We start from the raw sequence: 13,994 nt of genomic DNA on the forward strand, positions 1-13,994 counted from the left end.
AAGTTCTGCAACTGTGAGAACTGAGCAGGTTTCTATGTCCCCCTGCCCTGTGGTTTCACTAGAGGTGCTTGGAGAAGAGAAGGAAGACAAAGAAGCTATTGATACCCTCAAACATCCACTTCAATTTCCCCCCTCTGGACCCATGAGGACTATAAACTTGCTCACTTAAAAAAGTAAAAAGAGGAATATGAGGCTCGGCTCCGCAGGCTGCAGAAATCCTTTCTTCAGCAGAACTGTGGATAATACTTACTCCATAGTCATCCCCCTCCCAACAACTGCAACATCAAACCCACACGCTTATCTACTCTCTTACCTGTATTGTCTGTCCAAATCTTCGCACTGCACCATTTCTCACAGGAGAAATCAGGTTTGCCAAGGAGGTGACCCGAGCCAGAGGTCGGACGCGCTTATTGCTAGGCTCCTGCAAACAGATGAGAGAACAAGTTGTACTGACTGTTTACTCAATTCTTAGTGCGTTGACAGTGTCCAGACTCTCTTGGAGGAAGGGGATAAGGACTGCACAGAGCATCAAGGCACTCAATCCCAAAGCACACAAGCCCCATCAAAAGACAAATATATTTTGTTTAAACACTAAAGTCATAACCATAGTACAAACCAATTGCTCAGGTTAGCAAGAAGCAAGAATAACAAAGTCCACTATAGATGGAACAAACAAAGTTGTTTTCAGGGCCAACTTTTTTTTTTGGCCTGTCCCCCAGGGAGAATGAGGTGTGAGGTTTTTTTTCTGACTCTGCCCCTAAATCTATGCTGGGTGTTAAAATAAAAATTATCATGACAGTCTGAAGTGTCTTAGTAAGAAGAGGCCACCACAGCAAAGTACACGAATAAAGGAAGAGAGCAGCTTTCTAAAGAGAGGTGTGGAAGAAGGAAGAGTGTCTCTGCCCTGGAAGATGACTCCAGTTTGCTAGCAGCTTGCTCACACATAGGTTTGTGTGTCACTGGCAGTCACCTCCTGTGTATCACTACAGATGTGTTGCTACCACTGCCAGGCAATGTGCTGGAGGCAGAGAGCAGGGATACATCATTGCATTCCTATGCCTCTCTCAGAAAGACACTCAGATTCCCAGAGCAAGAACAAGGCACAACTGTGCATTGAGAGAGAGGTGTTCAAAGGCCTGAACTAGAGAGAAATAGGCTGCTCAAATACCTTAGGGCTGCATAGCTGAGGTCTGTGTCATTGCTAGGGCTGACTTTCAAGAGATAATGTCTTAAGGGATTGTAAAAGTCTGTCCCAAAACAGTAACTGCACTTTGAAGTTGCAAGACAGGGATTTCCCCTCCCTTGGAAATACAATCGTGATCTCATCAAACTCCCCCCCCCCTTTTTTCAGATTTAGGCTATCAATTCCAACCCAGCTTCCCTTCCCCCATTGATTTCAAGCCCTTGGGCAGGATCCTGTTGCTTTGTCAGTTTTGGTACAGCACCCATAATCGCAGTGGCCTTCTACACTTTTATTTTCGATGGGGAATTGACAGGATGCCGTAATTTTACAAGAAGCCAGAGCAGAAGCACAAGACTGTGTTGTCAGCCGGCTCTACTTCACACTAGAAAAGGGTCAAGTTCGTTTGATGTTTTGAATCCAGGAGATTTCTCCCTAGAGAAACCAGAAAGGTGGAAGCTATTGCCATGGGGATTAAAAGTGGGACCAACTTCATTCTTAGGTGCACAGATAGTAATGGTTGTTGGGGTTGGGAGATTACACATGCTGCACAGAGGAAGTGGTAGGACTAAAAAAGGAGAAGGACTGAGTCGGTCGGGCTTTACTGTCATGTCCAGGAGTGACGATTCAGAAATAGCACTGCTGGAGTCAGTAAAGCACAGCCCCAGCGAGCAACAATGCTTTGCTCTCCCCATTAAGATACCAATGAACACGGAGGAATGATGTCATGAATTCCACAGGGGGGGGGGTTGGCAGAGTGCAGGATCCACTTTCAAGGTGAAGCAAGGAACATGCACATCGACAGCCCTTCTGACAGAGGAAAGTCCCATCACTGTTTGCTTGCAGTTTCATAATGTATCTCATTTGGGGGGAGGGGGGGAATGAACACACACAAAAAATCTACAGTATGTGAAATTGTTTTATATAGGTTTTATTGTTAAATCGCTTTGAGTTGTTTCATAGGAAGCAATGCACACACAAAAATAAATAAATAAAAGTATGCCATTTTCATGTCCATGGGTGTATGCAGAACTCCTTTGATACAGACCTGCTAGGTCACCAAAACTCATGACAGATAACCATGCTTCCTGTTTTATTTGTTCTTGCGGTTAAAGCTGTGAAGCAGGGTGCTGTTATTTCCAGTTCACATATGTTGAACAGAGGCTTGGGAGCCAAGAGACTCACCAGTGAATCTAACCTGTTTACTTTGCTCAAGATGCAAGATTTCGGCTACAGCCTAAAGACCAGCTCCTCCCACCGTGTCTAGTCCAGAGAACAGCAGGTTGGGTCTGGGAGTGCTCCATTTGCCTCACTGTATAGCCTTGGGCAAGTCACTCTTCCTCATGTAAATGTTGTGTGCAACAACTATCTGAAAGGGGTACTGCCAATATAAAGCCCTCTGTAAATAAAATACTATATTAATGACTTAGGTGGATGAAGCGAACTTAAGTTTGCACTAAAAAAGAGGACATATTCCCCCACATTTGCTCAATGTGGAATGTATTACGGAGGGTGCTTTAGTTTGTGAGCCTGAAAAGGTAGACTAGACATCGATTCTTTAAAAAAAATAAGCAAAAAGTGATGATAATAAAAACAAGAATGAGTTTTTCTTGGTGGCGTCTACATTCTTTAGGCACTACAATGCATTCCACAGCTGTGCTGCAACATGATATTTCAAGTGGAGAGTAAGGAAAAGGTTTGCATGGGTATATGCTGAATTCAGCACTGAAAAATAAGGTAGAAGAGGAGCACCTAGAAGCTAGAGATCTGCAGAGGAAAAACTAAGAACTGGCAGGCAAGCTTCTTTTCTCAAGGGCCTGTTACAGGCATGTATCACAGCACCATGCTGTTGGTGTGTACATTAAGTTTTCATAGATGCCTGTATAGCACAGCACTGCCAATGTGAAGCACACACATGTGGCAAGGCTGGCAAAAAAAAATATCCCTTTTTTTACAGAGCACAAAGGATTCCACACACACATTCCCAATAGGCTTAGGTTGCCACTCAACTTCTTGGCAATTTCATTCCAAATCAGGCAGACACTGGGCAGAAACAAAACTGGTTTTCTTCAGATTGGGGGGAGAGGAACTTCTTCTAATTTTCTTTAGCCTTAAAAAAAGGAACAGCACCCCTTTTAGACAATTATTGCTCTTCTGGAAACCTCTGTGAACAGGCAGACTGCATACATTTTGAGTTCACTGTTCTCACACCGAAATAGTTCACCAAATATTTTTAAATTGTCTTTTGAGCAATTTGTTCATTGTTCCTAATGGCAGATCGGGAGGCAAGCTTTGAGTTTCGGAGTTGCTGCAATGGAGAGCATGACTGAACCAGTTTTTCAAGTTGTGAATTTTAAAGAGAGCATTATCTGACACCCCTGCCTGCTCTCGTGTAGAAAATAGCCTTCACACTTCAGCACAGAAGCAAGCAGAGAAGAGAATATAAAATATTCTTCCAGAGGCATCTTTTGCTTTAGAAAACAAATCAGTCACGTTCAGATGAAACCTTTGAACTGAACCTGAATGCCTCCCAGGCAAGTAAGTCCAAATGCTGAGAACACCTGGGAAACATAGGCTTTCAGTTAATGCCAAATGAGATGCGAGCTGAAGAGCTCAGGGGCACAGGTTTTACACCAGCTGCCTGGAAGAAGAAGCCGACACTTGATAGCCACATCTGGAAATTCACTTCTAAGACTAAAGTCTGATCCCACAATATGCTTCTGTTTGTAGTTAGATATCCATTGGAACAGACCACGTAGGTGGTTCCTCAGCACTCATCCAAAGGTGCTCATGTGACAGTCGTTTCTCTCCACCATTTGCCATATCCAGGGTAACAAAGGATTTAGGACTATGAAGCTGTTCATCTCTGAACCCAATAGAGAAACTACAAGGTTTCTCTGGAAGCAAAAACTCTTCTCTGACACAAATTTATGACTTAGACGTAAACCCTATAAACATACTGGTGAATCAATAAAGAATCTGACTTAACCTCCACTCTTCAAAACATCACCGACATCTAATTTATGGAGTCTCTTTCATCAAGTCAAGATGTTAATCCTAAGCGCCTGTGTGTACATTTCTAATGGCATTATCTGTTCAGCAAGAAGAGCAGCAGCTCACTACATCTATTAATATCCACTTTAGGAAAGTTATGGCAATATCCCAAATTAAGACAGGTTAACAAATGGCAAAGAGACACACCCTGTTGTCTTCAATTCGGCCATCTCAGGCAGTACATCCAAACTGCGTTCAAGACCTATATAACCTGTCAGGACTCACAGTACTGAACCTTCAGGTTGGCAGATAACATAAAAACGGTTTTTTGCCCTGTCCTCCTAAATTAATAAAGTCTCCTGTACATGGAACATCCAGACAGAACAAATAAAGGCAAGCTTACTGAGAAATATCCTGAAGTTTGCTTTCAGTTGGTATATTTCACCTCCACAGCTGCCAAAAATCCTTGTGTGTGTCGCACCAGAATGTTTAGACTCAATTTCCAAGTTCTGCCTTATTAAAGCCGAACTGTTGAATCATAAAGAAACCAACTATGCTTCCGGACAGGATGTCATATGTCACAAGGCCTCACTTATAGCAGTCTTGACTTTTGAGTTCTCATAATTCCCACCAGAAGACACCTTGAGGTATGCATTTCAGCAGGATTAAAGTACTTTCGTTATGCCTCATATCACCTGCTCCATACAAGCAATAATCCTGTAGGAATGTCTTGGAGACCAATTTACTCAAGAGTAAGGGAAATGCCATTAAAGTGTACAACTAAGCACCCACAATGGAGCTTAATCCCTTGAAAATGCATACCCAAACAAGTAACCCTACTGGCAGTCAATGAAGTACTGTAACTCATTTGTTGCTTACTCCATTGCAGGATACATGCACACAACATCACAAGATTGGGAGTTGGGCGGAATTAATGTAAAAGAGGAACAAGCCATGCTAAACTCAGAAGGTTAGGGGGAGAGGAGAGAATGAGCAACCAAATTCCACTGACAAATGGCTCAGTTGCTTCAGGTTCCTTAAATGGTAAACGGATGGAGGGGGGGGGAGTTTATTTCTCTTTTTTTGTAATCATTTTTATTAAGTTTCCAATTTTACATTTCAAAACAAACATTTTACAAACTTTAGAATATCCAAAGACTTCCCTTCTTCTCCTTCCATGGTTCATGTCTTTGCCAGCATGCAACTTTAGATAACATGCATAATATTTTAGGACTATACAGTCCTGGCTCCTCAACAAGCAGTCCCTCCCTCTTAATAAAGCAGGGTCAATGGCTAGACCTCAACAAATACCCAAAGGGTTTCAACACACCCCAGCAGCTTCCTTTTAACAGGAAAGGCGTGAGACACACACTTGGCACCCTAATTAAGGAGTTCAGAACTGCCTGCTGCAATTACACCTTTCCTTAACAGCGCCCAGCTGTAAGAGAAGCTTTTCCTGAAAGGGCTGTGTTAAGTCATGCTTAGCTAGCAGCTTCAAATAAAGTATGCAAGACACAAAAGTACAAATAGTACTACTCTCTACTCACTGACTCACACCTTAGCCTACGGAGAGCAACTCCGACGGTTTTCACTCTCTTTTGCACCTCTCCCAGCAAGCTGACGGCATTTCCACAGGACTTCCAGGTTTGCCTGCTACAGGTGACTTCATTTCAGTATTTTTAAACAGGCGCGTTAAGGAGCAAGGTGCCAAACAAACCAACGCTTCCAGCTCTTACACGTGCAGCGTAACCCCTTGAAGGCTTACTCTGAAGCAAACCTCCTTCTGCTGAAAAGAGCGGACTTTGGGCAACTATGCAGAACCGTGCCACTTAAGAAAACCCTCTATCGTTCTTCCGATCGCTTAAGTTTTTTTACGCACGCCTTACCTCTTGTTCCCTGAAAGACTGGTTCTGCGCATCTATCACCCGAATAGTCCTCTTAATGGGGAGCAGCCCCCCGGCGTCATCGTGCGCCACCATCGCCCCTCTTCTTTTCCAAGGCTTCCTCGTGGTTTGCGCCGACTGTAATCCGCCCTCCCCACCCCGGATACTGCGAGCGAGGCGGTTACTCGGGCACGATCTGCCCCTCGCCGCGCTCTGAGCTCTGCTGGGGCTGCAGCAACAGCTCCATCCCAGTTCCAGGTGACTCACGCAGACGCGCTCTGAGCCAGCGGCTCCGAGGAGAGCAGTCCAAGAGGCAGTGGGCGGGGCGTAAGAGCGGGCTGGTGGGCGGGGCTTCCTGGCGCCCGGGAGCCATTGGCTAGCCCGCGGCTAAGGGGCCCGCCCAGCCGTCTCAGGTTCCCCGCGGCAGGGGAGAACCGGCGCTGGACCACTGGGCTGGAGCCCTCTGTAGGAGGGATCCTGAACCGTCGCAGCACCAAGGGAGACTGGCTTTGCGTGTACAGCCCTCCCACCTTCTCTTCAGACGTTTGCATTGCACAGGAGGACGCCAAGGGAAGGCTAGCGTGTTCTCCTAACTTGCAACAAACTGGCAGTGTTAACACCCGCGCACCCTGGAAACGTAGGAAGAAACTAAACTCTAAATGCTGAGATCAGAAGCCTTTGCAAAACCGCGAAAATTGGCCGACGCGATCCCGAGCTTGCAAACACGTTTTACCGAGCAGCGCTTACTTGCAAGTAAACGGGCTTGGCTTGTGAACCGCAAAAACAAAGGCTGCGAGCCTAACCGTGTCTACTCATAAGTAAGTTATTGAATCCAGTGCGGCTCACTTCCAGGAAAACGGAATTAGGTTTGCAACCTAAGCGGCAAAATAAATGCACGGGATCGCGGCCGGGTAACCCGATCCAGTGCGTGCTTTCGCAGAAGTAAGTTCCGCCAAGATCCGTCGCACTTTACTCCCAAAGTAGGTTTCACAGGATGTTCTGCACACATACTTGAGGGTTAATTTCCGAGTTAACATGCATACGGTTGGGTTGCACGACGGCAATCCTATGCACGTTTACTTCAGAGTAAACCACGCTGACCCCCCAGCAAAAGTCAAGTTACACAGCAGCAAACGGATGCACGTATCTGGAAGTAAACCCTACCGGTGGCTGTGGGATTTGCTTCTGAGCAAACAAGCATAGGCTCAGGTCAAAGATTTATTGCTTAAACAATGAGACTTCGCAAGTAAGTAAACAAGAGTCGTGGCACTTTGCGGGAGGCGGAACTAGCTACGCAGATCGCTCTTTGCAAGAGGAATTTGCGGAGGCGTCAGGTTTCTCGCCTCTGCGCGACAAGTGACACCTGCTAAAATGCCTGCTTTTAACACGACGTTTTTGCATCCTTCACACCTGGGTTTCACACCTATTTTCCCTGCGTGGCACGTTTGATGCAGCTTTATCGGAACTGTTTGGGGGGACTCGCTAGAAATCCAGAGCGTCTCTATAAAAATGAGCTTTAATTTACTGTATGTGCAAGTATTTTTAAGAGTGCAGCAACAAACTCCGCTAGTAGCAGTGCTAATTCCAAAGCAACTGAAGTTCAAGCACAGCACTTGGGCAGCTTAGGGGAAATTTAAGACTGCAGTTTGGGGAACACTTCCTGGGGAACAACTCCACGTCAGATCAGTGGGGGGTGGGACCAGAAGCAAAAGTGGGCAAGGCAACTAATGTAAATTTTACCTTTCTCCAGGCGGCTGATTTCTGCACACACCCCTCTCTGTCTTCTACCCAGGCAGGCGAGAGGCATTATCGGAGTTCAGGATGCATCCCAGCCTGGGAAAAGAGGGATGTGGCCTGGGGAGAGGTTTAAGGACCAGGCAAAGAGGCCACATTTGTTTCCCAGGTCTCAGGTGGCCCACCCCTGGTGTATAGGGCTGGGCTGAAAGATAATCAGATGCTAAAGACAACAAGGCTTCTTCCTGTATATTTAATAGTGAAGGCTAAGTGGGAATTTTAGCAGGTGATTGATTTTTTCTCAACCTGGGGGGTGGGGCAGGGCAGCTGCACCTGCACCAATCACCTCTTCTGCCCCACCCTGACCCTTGAGACAAGCCCCGCCTTCGTTTGCATGTAAAAGGTAATGGTAAAGGGACCCCTGACCATTAGGTCAAGTCGTGGCTGACTCTGGGGTTGCGGTGCTCATCTCGCTTTACTGGCCAAGGGACCTGGCTTTTGTCCGCAGACAGCTTCCGGGTCATGTGGCCAGCATGACTAAGCCGCTTCTGGAGAACCAGAGCAGCGCACGGAAACGCCGTTTACCTTCCCACCAGAGCCTTACCTATTTATCTACTTGCACTTTGACGTGCTTTCGAACTGCTAGGTTGGCAGGAGCTGGGACAAAGCAACGGGAGCTCACCCCGTTGCAGGGATTCAAACCGCCGACCTTCTGATCGGCAAGTCCTAGGCTCTGTGGTTTAACCCACAGCGCCACCCGCATCCCTTATCCTTTGCATGTAGCAGCCCCTAAATATGTCTATGAGCCAGTGTGATGTTGCTAGACTTTGAGAAGCAAGAAGTCATGGGTTCAAATCCCTGCTAAAGTCGCAAAATTCACTATGTGATCTGCGGCCAATTGCCCAACTTAACCTAACAGGACTGTTATGAGGATTAAACAGGGGGACTGACTGGGGGGCATCATGTGGGTGGTGATGTTCCAACCACCTTAGAGGAAGGCGAGGTACAGATGCAATGGCTAAAACTGAGTTAAATAGCACAACTCTAGTGACTTAACGGAGCTTACTCCTGAGAAAGTGGTTCAAGGATTTCTTTATCAGATCTGAACCTTGTGAAGCCACACATGCATTGATCACCTGACATCAGGCAATTGAACTTGAGGACTCCTGAGTGCCCAGATTTCAAAGGCACCAGAGGCTTTGGTTTTACTGCCCATGAGGCGAAGGGCAGTAGCCAAAGCTTTCCTTAGCATAATACATATACTGTACAGTAGTATCATATCCCAATCCTCAATTTGTTGGATTAAACAGATTTTGACCCCAATCTACAGTGCCAGAGTAATTATGCACCCAGGTCTTAAAACGGAAGACGTGAAGCAACTCCCTTCACATCTCAACAGGATTTATAGCTTAGTAAAGATGCTCAAGGCTCACAATATTCAACCAACCTGTAGCTCACACCTGTGCATGATTATTCAAGGGGGAAATCCCACCGAGTTCTATGGGATTTATTCACACGTGTGTGTATTAGACTGCAGCCTTGCAACATTTTTTTCTTGTATGGACATTATCCTCTGCTGCTAGAACCCTCAGATTTGCTCTCAAAACTAGATATTTGTTTTAGATTAGACAGCTTCCTTAGGTGTTCAAATATTCAAGATTTGCAAAACCTCCATGGAATAAGAAAGAGGGCAAAACCAACTAAGATGTTGTGACATTTTCGCTTTCAGCAAAGCAGCTATGTGCTACAGTTTTTCTTAATGAAACTGGAACCCCTGATTAATATATCCTGCATTCCACATTCTTTGTTTTCAAAGCAGCCCCAGCCAGCCAGCAAACTGGATATGTTAACATCCTCTGTTTTATTTTCTGCTGTAAACAACTGTGCCTGCTGTAGGGATTAAAAAAAAAACCTACAAAAATCCAAACCTCAGGATGGTCCAAGGCAGGAAATAAATTCAGTTATTGTGGATATGTGCTAAACATTACAGCCATTCTGTGCAGATGCCCACATTTCAAACACTTTCCCCTACATTGCTCCCTTACTTGAAAATAAGAGTCAACTCCAAGCATTTTGCTTGCTTTAAGGAGTGTGGCAATGTGCATCTGTCAGATTGTTCAGGGCTGAGTGACCCATAGCTGGTCCTCAGCATCCTCTGCAAATTTAAAAGGGAACTCAAGGCAGGGGGGCAAAGTTCAGGTGAAGCAGCTGCTTCAGTGGTACCCATGGGCACAGCAAGGATTTATGTTGGGGGGCAGAACCTCAGTTAAGTGTTTTTATTGGTTTACTTGATTTGGGAGGGGCAACTGCCCCCCTGAACCCTCTTGGCTACGCCCTTGGTGGTGCCTGAAATATTTCACATGGCTTGTGAAGTTAGATTGATCCTGGACTGAATGAACTTATCTTAGTGGCTCCCTCTGGAGGCCATGGATCCACCAGAGGGGAGAATGTTGTTTCTACACTTAGGGGATACAGTGGTACCTCGGGTTAAGTACTTAATTCGTTCCGGAGGTCCGTTCTTAACCTGAAACTGTTCTTAACCTAAAGCACCGCTTTAGCTAATGGGGCCTCCTGCTGCCGCTGTGCCGCCAGAGCACGATTTCTGTTCTTATCCTGAAGCACTATTTCTGGGTTAGCAGAGGCTGTAACCTGAAGCGTATGTAACCTGAAGGGTATGTAACCCGAGGTACCACTGTACTTCCTTTCGGGTGGACACCACTTACATGGAACTGCTCTGTGACTCTTGTTCTAGAAGTCAACATGACTGCATTTGCACTACTGCTTTTGAATTAAGCAGAACTCTTCATTCTGTTTAATGAGACATGCTAGCTTCCTCCTCTGTCTCCTCTCTACAATCTAGAACAGGCTCCCCCAACCTGGTACCTCCAGATGTTTTGGACTACCATCAAATCCAGACAGCACAGAAAAAACAGCCAGAAGGCACAGGCTGGGGAAGGCTGCTCAAGAACGTATTATTTTACTCATTTTGCATCTCAAGATCACACAAGCATCGCTGTAATAACAGCTCATCTGTTTTCCAGTAATTCTCCCCACCCCTACCCCCCAACCCCATCTTCAGTGCATTCAGTTGCTAATAAAATCTGTGTCAAACAGGGTCAAAGAACTGGTCCTATATTTAAGTATTTTAAAAGGATGGAGGAAGTTCTCGTGAAACTGAGAGGGGCGGGGCAGGGGAAACACCCTAAGCATCCAGCTGGGCTCTTTTTAATTAATGAAGGTTCTCAATTTTTGGCCTTCCCCAAAGTAATGAGAAGATGTAGGGCAAGCCCTTCCAAGGTGTAAATAAACCCACATTAAAGCTTAATTAAAAGGTGGTGGACAGCAAGGGTTTAGATTATGGTCAAAATAAGGAGCACCTGATGCGATCACGGAAAAGCAAACCGCCATTGCTTTCTCGGGGATTATTTAGACAGAAGCTTGATTAGAATTTGCAGTCCACCCCTATGCATACTTGCCCAGAAGTAAATTTCACTGAATCTGTTTGTGAAGGGACTGTAGAGAATGTAAGGACACAGGAAAAAACATAGCAAGCTGCCCACTACCGAGTTAGACCATTAGTTGATCTAGCTCAGCATCACCGTATTTTTCGCTCTACAAGACACACCTAGTTTTTGGAGGAGGAAAACAAGAAAAAAAAAATATTCTGCATCTCAGAAGCCAGAACAGCAAGAGGGATCGCTGCGCAGTGAAAGCAGCAATCCCTCTTGCTGTTCTGGCTTCTGGGATAGCTGTGCAGCCTCCATTTGCTCCATAAGACGCACACACATTTCCCCTTACTTTTTAGGAGGGAAAAAGTGAGTCTTATAGAGCAAAAAATACGGTATCTACATTGGCAGCAGCTCCCCAGCATTTCAGACAAGGCTCTCTCCCAGCCTCCATGGAAGATGCCATGGATTGAACCTGGGACCTTCTGCATGTAAGGCAGATGTTCTCCCACTAAGCCATGGCCCTTGCCTGATGTAGAGGTCCTTTTAGCCGAAAGGATCTCAGCTACCATGGATGGGGAAGAACTCTGCTGGAGCCCTTGGAAAGCCACTGTCAGTCCGAGTAGACAGTACTGGGCTAGAGGACAGTGGTCCGCTGCATTAAGATGGCAGGGGCCACAAAGTAGGGCTTGCAGCTAAATAAATAGGCACAGGATTGAAGCCTTAAGCTGGGTCATCGTTCCATTTTGCCCCAGTTTACCGGTAGTTAAGTTTCTTTTTCATTTTCGGCTTTGCCAACCCCTCAGACTCCATTGCTTTGAAAAAGGGAGTGAGCAACTTGAGATTGTTTGTATAGTTGCAAAGTGTTAGGGGCTATAAATCCATTTCAATCGTATTCGCAATTATTTCAAGGAGATCAAGGGGCAGATGAATGGCACAGCTTTCACAAGTGACACAGGGTCTCACGGGTGCCATTTCTCTTTCTCTGAGGGAGTTCCATGTGATTTTTCCCCCTTGCTCTCAGGAAGATAGATTAAAGGTATGAAAATTTCAGCTTCTACTATGAAAGTTTGACAACAGGTATGAGAGAAAACACACCCATTCTCTTGAGTTACTTCAATTTCATTTATTTCAGCTTTTCATCTGTGCCATTCTGGCTTAGAGCAGGTAACAGCTTAAAAACAACAACAACAACAACATCCTTCAGAAAAGGCATTACCTAAGGAATAAGGTTCTTTCCCCCATCTTCAGGGTCACACTTTGGTAACCCTTAGGAGGAACATATAATAAGGGGATAATAGCAAATGACCTCACAGAGCAGTCATAAATATTCTCAGTAATGTATATTCTCTAAACAATCACAAGACATACAATATAACAGCTAAGTAAATAGGTTTTGGATGGAGTGCACTTGTATTGACTATATGTGCTGGTGTTGCTTTAGTTTTCAAAGGAAAATCGTTTAAGGTGGATTTGGAAATGCAATAATTTTGGAATGGAACCATATCAAACTTGGTTCCCAGTTCTGAAACACAATTACCGCCCCAGCATTCATTCCAGCATCACTCTCACTACACTTCTTTGCTAGGCTTCCCTCCCACCCACATAAATCCCTGTTCCAAGTTATCTACTTCAATCTAGTGATAGGGATGAGAGAATGAGAGAACTGAGCCTTAGACTCATACTTCTTTCTTCCTTTCTATATGACGGGAGGAGGTTAAACTCTTGTACTTCTAAGTTTGTGTCAAACCATAGCTTTGACACAAAATCATGGCTTGCCTCATGAGGACGAAATAAGCTATGGTTCAGGTCTGGTGTCTTCCCATCACATCAAAAAGAAGGGGAGCGAAGAGTGTATGAAACTAAGGTTCTTATCTGTTCATTTTTAACAAATTAGCATGGTGTATAAATTGAGCCTATTGCTAGATCCTTGCCCCCCAACCCGGCCCCACATAACAGGCCCAGTTGTACAGGAAACCAGTAGAATATCTTGTATTGGAGCCTTTTTCTATTATATAAAATACGATGTATTTTCCTTACCCCATCTCAAACTATTAACTGTTTTTAAAAAGAGCATATTACTTTAAAAACTCACTTCAAAGGACCAGGTAGACATCAAGGAGCTGTTCTAATTGTACTGGTTCTTCAGATGCTCAAGAAATCACCACATTTTCCCGTCAGCCAAAACATCCTCTGGTGGGCAGGAGATCATCACATCACAAGATCTGTACAGCTAGTCTCTAAAGAGAGTCCCAAAGATATCCACAGCACAAACATCTAGCCAACAGAAAGGCTAGCACAGCAATGTAAATGTGGTGAAGAAAAAGACAGAGCTACTAGCAGAAGAGCAGCTCTATGGAGTCACACAGGAACTTGTCATTAAGTAATTAGTGTTAATTACCTAATACAATGAACTGATGTTCTGCCTCTTAAACATGCTTGGCAATGGATTATGTAAGCGTGGGCATATTTTGTGGATGTGAAGTGTTTTCTTGTTACCAAGGGCCTTGGTATGGAAGAACTGTTCCTGACCTGGGATTTGCCAATGCTGGCCAACTTTCACCTACCCAAATGCTCCAAGCTCATACTTAAATGAAACTAGCACATGATCAATGTTAGTTGAACTGCAAAGGAGCCCGAATCTATTGTGACACAATCTTTTGCCCCTGGGAGGTATAAGAGGTGCTGAAAAATCCTTTGCAGCGTGTGAAGTGCCTTGGGAGGGGACAGCAGGTGATGATTTAATGCTGCAAGGTA

At 45.1% G+C, this 13,994-nt stretch overlaps 1 protein-coding gene across 2 annotated transcripts in view; it reads right to left on the reverse strand.

Annotated features, from left to right (window-relative positions):
* The window catches only part of NET1 (neuroepithelial cell transforming 1), a 70,550-nt gene that overhangs the window by 11,290 nt on the left and 45,266 nt on the right, over nucleotides 1-13,994 (reverse strand). Inside the window, exons 1-2 of one of the 2 annotated variants that reach the window (XM_081927055.1) lie at nucleotides 6,061-6,340; nucleotides 314-421 (exon numbers count right to left, since the gene is read on the reverse strand). In XM_081927055.1, coding sequence (XP_081783181.1) covers nucleotides 314-421; nucleotides 6,061-6,153 — 201 coding nt within the window. In that variant the 5' untranslated portion in view covers nucleotides 6,154-6,340. Of the gene's footprint in view, nucleotides 1-313; nucleotides 422-6,060; nucleotides 6,341-13,994 lie in introns of those variants that run through there. The other variant, XM_081927054.1, reaches the window with a different exon arrangement.

Source organism: Podarcis melisellensis, assembly GCF_964234715.1.
Source record: "Podarcis melisellensis genome assembly, chromosome: 10".
NCBI classification, from domain to species: domain Eukaryota; kingdom Metazoa; phylum Chordata; class Lepidosauria; order Squamata; family Lacertidae; genus Podarcis; species Podarcis melisellensis.